Source organism: Euleptes europaea, chromosome 1, assembly GCF_029931775.1.
Source record: "Euleptes europaea isolate rEulEur1 chromosome 1, rEulEur1.hap1, whole genome shotgun sequence".
NCBI classification, from domain to species: Eukaryota; Metazoa; Chordata; class Lepidosauria; order Squamata; family Sphaerodactylidae; genus Euleptes; species Euleptes europaea.
The window spans coordinates 158,973,356-158,986,074 of record NC_079312.1 but is presented as its reverse complement, the minus strand read 5'-3'; the positions used below and the strand labels follow the sequence as shown (position 1 = coordinate 158,986,074).

The following is a 12,719-nucleotide window of genomic DNA, read 5'->3' as shown; positions in this document are numbered from 1 at the left end:
TCTCCGTTTTTGAATTGTTTAATCTCCGCTGATGTCACTTACCTTATTTATTGAGAAAGCTAATGTTGATGTTTTATGAGCTCGGATTTTAAAGCCTTTTTCTTTCTTTCTTTTGTCCTTTAACTGCTACTTAATTTTTCCTGTTTACTCCTTACTCCTGTTTGATATATATATTATGCAGGTGGTTTTACTTCTGTTAGATGTAACATATAGGATGGGGGAGGCTTGTCTTAGCAGTAGTACTAGTGTGTGTGAAAAGGATCTTGGGGTCTTAGTAGACCAAACACTGAACATGAGTCAGCAGTGTGATGCGGTAGCTAAAAAGGCAAATGCAATCTTGGGCTGCATCAACAGAAGTACAGTGTCCAGATCATGCGAAGTGATGGTATTGCTTTACTCTGCTCTGGGTAGACCTCACCTAGAGTATTGTGTTCAGTTTTGCACCGCAATTTAAGAAAGATGTAGACAAGCTGGAACTTGTCCAAAGGAGGGCAACAAAGATGGTGAGGGGTCTGGAGACCAAGTCCTATGAGGAAAGGTTGAAGGAGCTGGGTATGTTTAGCCTGAAGAGGAGAAGACTGAGAAGGGATGTGATAACCATCTTCAAGTACTTGAGGGGCTGTCATATAGAGGATGGTGCCCAAAAAGGTCGGACCAGAACCAACGGGCTGAAATTCAATCAAAAGAGTTTCCATCTAGACATTAGGAAGAATTTTCTAACAGTTAGAGCGGTTCCTCAGTGGAACAGGCTTCCTTGAAAGGTGGTGAGCTCTCCTTCCTTGGAGGTTTTTAAGAAGCGGTTAGATGGCCATCTGTCAGCAATGCTGATTCTGTGACCTTAGGCAGATGATGAGAGGGAGGGCATCTTGGTCATCTTCTGGTCACTGGGGGTGTGGGGGGGAGGTAGTTGTGAATTTCCTGCATTATGCAGGGGGTTGGACTAGATGACCCTGGTGGTCCCTTCCAACTCTATGATTCTATGATTTTTATGGTTGCTGAAATATAGCCTCAATAATTTTTTAATTGTGAGTTCAGGAAATGTGTTGTCTAAAGTGGTAAACAAACAATACTGCCTCTTAATTTCCACATTTTTCCCACCCAATCACTGCCTTGCAGGTAGCCAGGTGATGCAAGGAGACCCTGTTTTCCCTGATCAGGAGATTGACATTTCTGATGGCTTCTTTCCTGATGGGCAGCCCTTTCCACGGCGTAATCAGGGCACACGGGGCAAATTTGTCTACGTTTGGCAGACCTGGGGTAAGTGTTTGTTCTTTGTCCTCTTAAGAATACGGTTGCCAACTCCAGGCTGCGAAATTCCTATAGATTTTGGGGTGGAGCCAGAGGAAGGCAGGGTTTGGGGAGGGCGTTCAGCAGTATATAATTCTATATATTCCAAGTAGGGTTCCCTGGTCTCCCCAGCCACTGGTGGAGGACAGGGGGTATAGGGTTGCCAGCTCCAGGTCGGGAAAACTCCTGGAGATTTGGGGATGGAGCCTGGGGAAGACAGGGACCTCAGTGGGGTACAATGCCATAGATCCACCCTCCAGAAAATCCATTTTCTCCAGGCGAACTGATCTCTGTCGTCTGGAGATGAGCTGTAATTCCAGGGGATCCCCAGGCCCCGCCTGGAGGCTGGCATCCCTACCTCCGAAGCAGCCATTTTCTCCAGGGGAACCTATGTCTGTAGTCTGGAGATCCGTTGTAATTCTGGGAGATCTCCAGGCTCCACATGGAGGTTGGCATGCCTAATAAAAAAGGAGAGACATTTCCTGATTTCAACATCCTGTTCCCCTTCTCTACACCAGCAGTTTTTTGTTCTAGAATGTTTCCTCCTCGCAGGGCACTACTGGCAGGTAGAAGATGGTCCCTCATCCCTGCTGACTGTTGATACCGATGATGTTCCACTTGGTTCCTACACTATGGAAGTGGAGGTCTACCACTATCGGGGACGTGAGAAATTCATCCCAATAGGGGGCACCTCTTCACAGTTCAGCATCACTGGTAAGAGTGAAGAGCTGGACTCCATGTTGGGAGAGGGTACAACAGTCACTGTGGGCCAATGAGAGGAGGAGGCCGGATGAAGAGGGAGCCAAGCATAATTCCTTGGGCTCAGGTTTATAGCAGCTACCCTCTCTATGCCCAATAAGCTTCCTCATTCCTTATTTGCTCCCCTTTCCAGACCAGATCCCATTCAATGTGGACATTGCACAGGTGATGGATGTAGACGGGACAGACGGCCGCTTTGTGCGAAACCGGGCCATTTCCTTCGGTGTGCGGATCCATGACCCCAGCAAATACCTGGGTGACGCTGACATCTCCTACTCTTGGGATTTTGGAGACCAGAGCGGGATGCTGATTTCCCGGGCAGCCCTGGTCACCCACACGTACCTCTCCCCTGGCACTTTCAGCCCTCGTGTGGTGATCCAGGCCGCCATCCCTTTGCCCTCGTGCGGAAGCAGCACTTCAGAAGGGCCGGTCATCATCCCCTCAACGGATCCGATGGGGAGCACAGTTCAGGCTACCAGTGCCCTCCCCACTGTCAGCAGCATGGGTGGGGAAAGCTCTGAGGGCATCCAGACTGCAGGTAAGAGCCAGGTGCCTCCCCTCGCTAGCTAACCCAGTCAGCATCACAGTTGGGTTTTCCTGTTCTGGGCAGTGCAGCAAGGGCCTTCCTGGGGAGCCTCTGGCTCTGGAGCTCTCGGACTAGAGTACGAGAGCACAAGCCCCAGAGCACAAGGGTTGGACCCTTGCAGATCCAGCAAGATTCCCTCTCTCAGCCTAAGGCTTAAGTAGCCTGAGAGGGGAAGAGACCCAGTTGCTCAGAAGTAGGGCTGCAAACTCAAGGCTGGGAGATTTTGGGGGTGGAGCCTGGAGAGATGGGGAGGTGGGGATGGGGAGGGGAGGGACATCAGCGGATTATAATGCCATAGAGCCCACCTTTTAAAACAGCAGTTCTCTCCCGAGGAACTCGTCTCTGCAGCCTCAGTTGTAATTCTGGGAGATCTCCAGCCACCACCTGGAGGTTGGCAACCCTTAGTAGGCAGCATCTGGGACTTGATTGTCAAGGCTGCGCAGAATCCTGAGAAGGATTATGTCCATTGGAACCAAGGTCAGGCCCAAGAGATGGCGCATGGGCTGCAAACCTGGCACTATGGTCTGCTTCTGTACAGGCCCACTGTCTACTTGACCAGCCCAGCAGCAAGGTAGTTGTCCCTGCTTCCAGGGCATCTGCTGGGTCTCTTGGTGGCAAGGTCTCTCTTGCAGGTTCTTGGCACATGGCCTGAGGAACTGGGGGCTCCAGGGCTTTCAGTGGTGAGGCCTTGCCTGTAGGCTTCTGGAACATGGAAGGGTCCGGTTGCAAACGATGGAGTGTGTCATAAAACAGCACCAGTATAGCAGGCAGTAATTGCAGGCAGTAGTTCCAACAGTATGCTTATGCCAAGACGGGTTGCAACAGGTGGATTACTCTGATGCAAAAATGATGGATTGCTGATTTAAAGCAGTACGGTGGTCCGGAACATGTCGACCGTTCGTTACAAACAACTTCATCAGCCAAGCTTACTAAAGTAATAGTGAGATACACACTGGCTATCTTCACATCAAAAGTATAATCTAGAAAGTTGGCACATTCCAGACTGCCAGACTGCTTTAAATTAGCAACCCATCATTTTTGCATCAGAGCAATCCACCTGTTGCAACCCATCTTGGCATAAGCGTACTATTGGAACTACCGCCTGCAATTACTGCCAGCTTTTGGAACAGGACTTCAGGAGCCATGAGCTCTGGGTCTGAGGGAACCCCCTCTGGTGCTGGGGATCCCCTGAGCTTCTGTATCTGCCTGAGGCAGGAACCCTGCCTCTTCTTGAAGCTCATGTGGGTCCTCTGATGAATCTGAGCCTGGTTCAGTGGGAGTCGGGACAACATCTTTTGGTGCCCAAACTCCCAGGGAAAAAATGGTACCAGACCCTACACAGGCTGGTGGATGTGATTCACACTCCAGGTGCTTGGATCAGCACCACTGTCCATTGGCTGCCATTATGCATCAGGTTCCACTAAGCCATGTTTTGTATAAGAAGGCAGCATAGTTCACAAGGTAACACAGCAATGAGGCCTCAGTATTTCGCTGCAGAAAGTGACATCCATGTTTGAGCCAGGCAGTGTGGTGGAGTGGTCAAGAGTGTTGGGTTGGAGTGGTGGACTCTAATCTGGAGAACTGGGTTTGATTCCCCACCCCTCCACATGAGCGGTGGACTCTAATCTGGTGAACCGGGTTGGTTTCCCCACTCCTGTGCATGAAGCCAGCTGGGTGACCTTGGGCTAGTCACAGTTCTCTTAGAGCTCTCTCAGCCCCACCTACCTCACAGGGTGTCTGTTGTGGGGAGGGGAAGGGAAGGTCATTGTAAGCCAGTTTGATTCTGCCTTAAGTGGTAGAGAAATTCAGCGTATAAAAACCAAACTCTTCTTCTTCTCCTGAAAGCCGTAGACCATGGAGCAACCTGGGCAGGCTTAGAATGTTTCCTGTTATCCGCTTTCCTGTGTTCTCTCTTCCTTTCCTTGTTGCACATCTAGTCCTCCCGGCTTCTGGAACTCCAGCACCCCCAACTGAACAGCAGCCTGAACCAGAAGGTACGGAGGCAGGATCCTTGGTCACTGCAGGGCCTGCTACAATGGCCAGTGAGGCACCTGAAGAGGCAGATTCACCTGCTGCATCCTTGGAGCCTGTGGTTGTGGTCTCGGCCACCTCAGCTGGAGACACATCAGCCTCTGTAGATCCCCTGTCTGTGTCCACCGTGGGGCCTGCATCTCTGCCTGCCACCGTGGCACCTGCTTCTTCATCCGTAGTGACTCCCGAGGATGACCCTGACACTATAGGGTCCACAGTTTCATCTCAAGTAGTACCTACAGCTGTGCCTCCATCAGACACACTCTCTAGTGCAGCCAACACCCCTGCGTCTCCAGAGACACAAGGTGGGTCTAGCAGGAGATACCTGGTCCCTCTGGAACTCAGCAGGGCAAGGGCGCATGCTGCCACATATGATTGAGGGGAAAGAGATGTGGGAAAGCGTGTGCGCATTCAGGACAGACTTATCTCTGCAAATCTCAAATTGTTTCCCAGCAGATCTTACAGAAGATCCCGCAACACTTGATCCAACCACATCTGTGGTGCCTGACGCTGGAACAGTTGCAACCAATGTGGTCCAGGTGTTGGTGAAACGGCAGGCGCCATCTAGCTGTCTCCTCTACCGTTATGGGACCTTTGCCACGGATCTGGATGTTGTCCGTGAGTCTTAGAGATGGGGTGGTGAGAGAGGGGCTTGGGATCACTCGGAATACTACACAGTCCACAGAAATAATTATTATTCCCCTCATGCTATTTCAGGTTGATTGTAAGAAAGAGGTAATCAGGTAGATTAAACCCATGTAGACCTGCAGCCCCACATCTACTCATAGAGCTCTGTGGTCACTAGAAAAGACTAGAGAGGTATGACCTTTGAGGCTGGATGTAACAATGACAACTGGGTGTAAGTATGATCAGCTTCAAAACCTAATAATAGGAATATTTACCCAGTTTAACTATTTCTTTCCTCATTTCAGTGCCTCCTTCAGCACCTCTTCTTTTATAGATACATTTTATTATATATATAGACTTTTGAACGTATGTAATATAATATAATGCCCTGACCTGGATGGCCCAGGCTAGCCAGATCTCGTCAGATCTCAGAAGCTAAGCAGGGTCAGCCCTGGTTAGTATTTGGAGGGGAGATCACCAAGGAATACCAGGGTTGCTGTGCAGAGGCAGGCACTGGCAAACCACCTCTGTTAGTCTCTTGCCATGAAAACCCCCAAAAGGGGTCGCCATAAGTCGGCTGCGAGTTGACGGCACTTTACACACACACACACACACACTCAATATAATATAATATGTATAATATATATTATAGTATGTATTATATTATATGTTACATATAACATATAATATAATATGGGCCATCCATATAATATAATATAATATAATATAATATAATATAGGCCATCCAGGTCACCCTGACCTGGATGGCCCAGGCTAGCCTGATCCCGTCAGACCTCAGAAGCTAAGCAGGGTCAGCCCTGGTTAGTATTTGGATGGGAGACCACCAAGGAAGACCAGGATTGCTGTGCAGAGGAAGGCACTGGCAAACCACCTCTGTTCGTCTCTTGCCATGAAAACCCCCAAAAGGGGTCGCCATAAGTCAGCTGCGACTTGACGGCACTTCACACACACACACACACACACACTCACGTTACATTATATATAATAAATATATTCCAGGCAGAGATGCGAATAGAATAAAATGTGTGTGTATGTATATTCACTTTATTTTATATAGATAGATAGATAGATAGATAGATAGATATAGATATCCCAGCTTCAGACAACCACCTCTAGAAAACTCTCATGTCCGAACTAGACAGCAAAAGGAATGTATTGGGGTAGGAGGAGAGTGGGACTGCTGAGGCCCATTGCCATTTTCTTTCACTGCAGAGGGAATTGAGAGCGTGGAGATCATCCAGGTGGTGTCGCTGACGCCCAGCATCTCTGAGAACACGGTAGACCTTACAGTGACCTGCCAAGGAAGGTAAGGAAGGGATGCTCCAGGATGAACTTCAGCTTTACTAAGGTGCTATTTACACAGCCCCAATAATGCACTTTCAATCCACTTTCACTGCACCTTAACGATCATTTGCAAGGGATTTTGCCAGTCCACACAGTAAAAGCCACCTTCAAAGTGCATTGAAAGTGGATTGAAAGTGCTGTGTAAATAGCACCTAAGTCTGGTTTCTGTATGTTACAGCAAGTGGGAAAATGGGAAGAGCAGCAGAAGATACCACATTACAGAGACAGATCATTCCATGGGGTTAAGTCTGCAGCAGCAAAATGAGATAGGAGTCCAGTGGCACTTGAGAGACTAACCAAGTTCATCCTGGCATAAGTTTTTGTGAATCAGAACGCACTTCATCAGATATATCTGAGTCATGAAAGCCTATTCTGGAATACATTTTGTTAGTCCTTAAAGCACCACTGGATTCCTGTTTTATTGAAGAGAAACTTTTTTTCATGGGGATTTGGTCATTCTTCCTCCCATGCTGTTTCTGCTAGTCCATCTGTGTAGGTGGGCTTTGCATTTCTGTCCAGCTGGCAGTGCAAACAGAGATCAACCTTACAGTTTTTTTCCAGAGCATCACCTTATAGAACGACAATGGCATGGTTGTTGTGCATCTTTTTTTTGTAGGTGGTGTGAATGTCCTTCCTGAAGGCAGCACTTCTGTCATGGGGACGCTGCATTTTTCCAACTGTTAGAACTGCCTCATATTGTCTCTATGAACATGCAATAGATTCCTCAAGTAAACACACCAATTGTGATGAGTACTATGTGAAATGTGATTGCAAAAGTGTGACAGGCAACTATTGGCTAGAGCCTGTGACGTTGTTCATGGTCAGTGACAGAATTCCCTATCCATTCATGGCTGTGCCGCTTTCTGACTTTTTCAAACATTAGTCATTTATTTTATATCGTTTTAAAAAATTGAGCATTTGTGTGCTCCCTTCCTGAGTGCTTGTGTGAGAAAAGGGATGATTTCTTCCCCCCCCTCCTCCTATTAGGCCACACTCATCCTCCTACTCTGGGAATCAACTTTCCTGGAGCCAGAAAGGTCTGGGAGTTCCCTTTCGAATCCAATCATGATGTAGGGCAGCCCATCAAAGTTTCCCTCCAAGACTGCTCTTGGCCAATCATTAAAAAAATCTGGATTAAAAGAGGTTTTAAGGTGGTGAGGAACAACCAGTGGTGATATGGCCCCTTTGCTAGCTTAGCCAAAGAGTAGAAATAAACATTGGGATTCAGTTGCCTTTCCCAATTCCATCAGTCACTATAACCTGTCCCCTGGAATGTAATTTAGGGCTTAATTGCCCAATCCCCATAGATAAGCCTGTGTTATTCTAAGAGCACATTTATTCTTGCATTAGATGGCCAACCAAAGTTCAGATAGTAGAGTGGACCTTGGCTAGGATTCAATAGATACCCCTTTCTTAGGTTTCAGAAGCAGGAGAAACCTACCCCTAGGGATTTCCAATTTCTCATTCAAAAAGGTGGTCAAGCAGGTGGGAGCATCGAGATGAACTGGTGGAAAGGGATGCAAGGAGATCAGAAACTGAGCAAGGAGGGCTGCGGGCTGATCTGTGTATCCTCGTACACAATAAACCAAGAAGCTGAGAAAGGAAAGCCGCAGTGGAGCAGAACGGTGCTTACAGCAGTAATGGGGAAGTCGGAGCGGTAAAGGATTGCTGTCCTTGTTCTGTTTGCAGCCTCCCTGAAGAAGTGTGCACGACCGTCGCAGATGCTGAGTGTCTGACAGCCCAGCAGACCATCTGCAGCCCGGTCCAGCCCAGCCCTGACTGCCAGTTGGTTTTGCGGCAGGTCTTCAACCAGTCTGGCCTTTACTGTGTCAATGTCTCCCTGGCTGATGCCAATAGTCTGGCGATGGCCAGCACCCAAGTTAATATCCAGGGTAAGGCCTGAACCTTGGGGAGTCAACCTTTCAGGGACTCACTTCTATCCTAGCTTCCAAGCCTTTAAAGCTTCTGGGAGGAAAGAAACGTCTGCTTCAGTCCCTTTCTGTAGAATCAGCACTGTTGCAGCTACCTACCCAAACGCCTATCATTCTCATGATCATAAGAGCCAGCGCAGAGCAGTGGTTAAAGTGTCAGAATAAGATCTGGGAGACCCAGGTTTGAATCCTCACTCTGCCATGGAAGTTTGCTGGGTGACCTTGGGCTGGTCACACGCTCTCAGCCTAACCTACCTCACAGGGCTGTTGTGAGGATAAAATAGAACAGAAGAACGTTTGCCGTTTGGGATCCACTTTGGGTAGAAAGGCAGGGCACAAAGGAAGAAAATAACTTTGAATAGCCAGAAGGCAGGGCAGGGCTTCTTCATTTGCTCTGTGGTTAGAAGATACGTATTTGGAGGAGGTGCAGAGGGGCATTGTAGGGCTAGACAGAGGCACTGAACTTCGATTCTTTCCCAGAGGAAATGGATAGGAGAATCCAGCCCTATTTGCTGTTTGTTACTTTGCTCAGCTCTCTGAAACCAAATGGAAACCCACTGTTGCTTCCTCCTCCCTTTCTTCTGCAGCAGGAAGATCTCCAGCCTCAGCCCAAATTACCCTAGTAGTTGGTGTGGTGTTGGTGGTTGGTCTCTTAGTTGCCGTTGCCTATACCTACAGGTGAGTCTCTGCCTACCAATTCTGAGTACAGTCAGGCTGAGTCAGGAGTCAGGGCGTCATCCCAGAAGCTAGCAGCATGACACAGAAGAGTCTAATGCCTCTCCACTGAAGTCAGGAACTTCTTGCCTGGTCAGTTGTTGTATGGCAACAACAACCAAATCCTGCTCCACCTAAGCAAGAGATCCAAAGAGTCCGGAGCATTCAATGCCCACCGATACAAATCAAGGCCTTATTGAATTTTGGACAGACCTGGGCAGGTGAGGCAGTTGATATCTTGACCTTCGGAAGCTGCCTTGTCCTATCTGTCCATCTGGCCCAGCATGTCCTCTGACCTCTCCAAGGCCTTGGACAGGGACCTTTCCCAGCCCTGCTGTCTTTCAACCGGAGATACCAGGGACTGAACCTGGGACCTTAAGCACATGCTTCGCCACCAAGCAATTGGCAGTCTTTGGCCTGACAGCTCTTTCCCAGCACACATCCATTCTCATCTTTGAGGAAACTACAGTAGAGAGATAAAGCAACCTAAAGCCAGCCAGCCAGAGCAGCAATAAACAGTTACATAACTAACATAGTGCCCTGCTCAAATAACTTCATATGTTAATGTGATATTTATCTTATATGGGGTGAGACCATTGGTCAGTGTTGTCTACATGGGCTGGCAGCAACTCTCCAGGGTCTCAAGTGGAGGTCTGTCACATCACTTACTACCTGATCTTTTAAACTGGACATGCCGGGAATTGAACCTGGGACCTTTTGCATGCAAAGCAGGTGCTCTACCACTAAGCCACAGCCCCACCCATCAAGGGGGTTAGCTGCATCAGTGAATCCAGAAAGGTCCTAATTGAAATGGTTGGGATCAAAGCTTGTGGACACATGCTCTGCTTGCTCCCTAAGGCTCTAATTAAGCAAATTCCCACCCTACCACCTTTCTCCCTGCTCCCACAAACTATTTTAATCTTAACACAACCTCTGCTCTTATCTCCCATCTGCTCCATTCTTCCGTTTGTGATCTCAACCTTAAAATGATAGTTCTGAACCAACAGTTCACTGATATTGAGTCCTGCAGGGTAGAAAAGTATCTACCTGATGGATGCCCCTATCCTTTTTATGGATGCTATCTTGAATTCAAAGACTCCGGTACTAGAGGGAATCTGGGGGGAGGGTATTACAAGATTTATTTTTTCTGTTCTCCCATCCACCCTGGATTTTTAACAATTTCCCCCCCTTTTCCTTTACAGGCGTGCCCCCCTCCGTACTGTGATTTCTGCCGGCACTTCCTCCAGGACCTGGTTGCCCAGCCGTACCAGCGTGCGCCTTTTCCTACGCCAAGCTTTTGGGAAGGGGGCTAGTGGGGAAAGCAGCCCACTGCTGAGTGGGAATGTTATCTAAAGATAGAGGCAAATGCCAAGGGACACACCTAAGCCTTGTCAGCTACTGTCCATGGAGCCTGCACTGAGAAAGGAGACGGTGTCTTCCCCTGAATTCTTCCACTCTAAACTGCTCTTCCCAGCACTGTTGTTCTTTTTTTTTTAATTTCCAGCTAAGTAAACGCCAAGACTCCTTGATGCTGCCATCTCAGTGCCTGCCTGGGTGGGAGATATACAGACACGGTTGCAGTGTTAATTCAGGCTGGTAGCTCGATGATCCCCCCCCCCAACATTTTATTTTATACAATACAGCCAGCGGGGCTGCAATTTTAAAGGGGAGGGAATGGTGCTGGGAAGAGTGTTGCTGTTATCTTCTTTTCCTGTTGACAATCACCAAGCTGCTTTTACACCTGCTGGGAAAATGCACATATCTATAATTTTTCTTAAAATAAGTTTTTTTTGGCGGGGAGGGAGACTGGTTTTTAATAGGAAAATGAAGGGTTTTCCACATTAAAATTGCAGCCTCACTGACTGCATTATATAAAAGAAGTTGTTAAAAAGGAACATGGAACTATCCTAGTGTGTATAGTCAGCGGGCCACATCTCCATACCTTGATCTTCCCACTGTGGGGTCTACATCTGTCCCAACCATCAGCTGATCCTAATGGCTGTTAACATGCCATTCCTACAGCTAATCTGTGTTTTGCACTGAACTAGGTAGTAGAATTCTGTTCTATATCATTTCCAACAACCAGCGCTCCAACTTCTTCAATCCTCACTGTATCCTTCCAGCTCTCGCAGGCCTGTTCCCAGCTGCGATTCTTTTTCAGACCTCTTATTTCACTTTTCTCTACCGTTCTCTTCCTCCTCCCTTCAGGAAAAGGCAACCATTTCTAAGGTCAGGGTCAAAGATATGGGCTGTTGGGAAATCTAGACCCAGATCTCAGAATCTCCATTATGCTGCCTTATACTTGAATTGGTCTACCAAGGTCAGTATTACTTGCTTCGATTAGCAATAGCTCTCCAGGGTCTCAGGCAGAGGTGTTTCACATTACCTATTATCTGACCATTTTAAATGGAGATTCTGAGGGTTGAAGCTCAGTGCTTCACAATGTATCACTGATCCAGGGCCCCACCCATGTGCTGATTTATTTTAGGCACGGAAAATTTTGTTTGGGGAGGGTTACCCCATTTGTAGTCTGAAATAGCAGCGTACAGAATTCTATAAACACGTTCCAAAAAGCTTGGGTTTCACAGGTGCTGTTATCTTACATTTCTGAGCAGATATGAAAGAGAAAGAAAGATTGTTAATCTCCTTCTCCTTCCGAAAGGGATGTGAATGATTTGTTATTATGGAAATGCTCTTCCTCTATGAACATCCAATACAGAAAACATGTAATTTGGCCTTTGACAAAAAGCAATTCATGAAATGCAGGTGCAATAGGAAAGAACTCACCTGGAATTATGATGCTGCAGAGACCTTGTGGTCTCTTCCAACCTTGTGAACTTGAGAGGTGGTAAGCTCTTCCCTGGAGGTTTTTAAGCAGAGGCTAGATGGCCATCTGTCAGCAATGCTGATTCTATGACCTTAGGCAGATCATGCGAGGCATTCTAAGCGGGGACTAGGTATGCCAGCCTCCAGGTGGGACCTGGGGATCCCCCAGAATTACACCTCATCTCCAGACTACTGAGATCAGTTCCTCTGAAGAAAATGGATGTTTTGGAGATTGGTCTCTATGGCATTGTACCCCACTGAGGTCCCGGTCCTTCCCAGGCTCCATCCCCAAATAGCCAGGAGTTTCTCAACCTGGATCTGGCCACCCTACCCCCCACATCCCCAGCCAGTAGTGTGTGTGTGGGAGGGACTTGGCAACCCTGGAAGGGAAGCAGGGGAAGATTAAACTCTTCCCTGTTATGGTACACTGAGCCATCACCTCTCCCAACACTATAGCAAATGAAGAAGCCCCTCTGCTGTCTCCTTAACCCTCAGCCATCGAATTCTATACATTTCTATACAGGATTCAAGAGGCCATGAACTTTGTTTTGGCACATAAAATAGTCATACTCATTCTATAAACCTATATGGAA

The 12,719-nt window shown here is 47.7% G+C and overlaps 1 protein-coding gene across 1 annotated transcript in view; it reads left to right on the top strand.

Moving 5' to 3' along the window:
- The window catches only part of PMEL (premelanosome protein), a 330,809-nt gene extending 319,924 nt beyond the window's left edge, over positions 1 to 10,885 (top strand). Inside the window, exons 5-13 of the mRNA XM_056853787.1 lie at positions 1,117 to 1,257; positions 1,840 to 2,001; positions 2,180 to 2,584; positions 4,570 to 4,968; positions 5,120 to 5,281; positions 6,524 to 6,617; positions 8,345 to 8,547; positions 9,174 to 9,264; positions 10,503 to 10,885. Coding sequence (XP_056709765.1) covers positions 1,117 to 1,257; positions 1,840 to 2,001; positions 2,180 to 2,584; positions 4,570 to 4,968; positions 5,120 to 5,281; positions 6,524 to 6,617; positions 8,345 to 8,547; positions 9,174 to 9,264; positions 10,503 to 10,653 — 1,808 coding nt within the window. The 3' untranslated portion in view covers positions 10,654 to 10,885. The remainder of the gene's footprint in view (positions 1 to 1,116; positions 1,258 to 1,839; positions 2,002 to 2,179; positions 2,585 to 4,569; positions 4,969 to 5,119; positions 5,282 to 6,523; positions 6,618 to 8,344; positions 8,548 to 9,173; positions 9,265 to 10,502) is intronic.
- Positions 10,886 to 12,719: the final 1,834 nt, after the last annotated feature.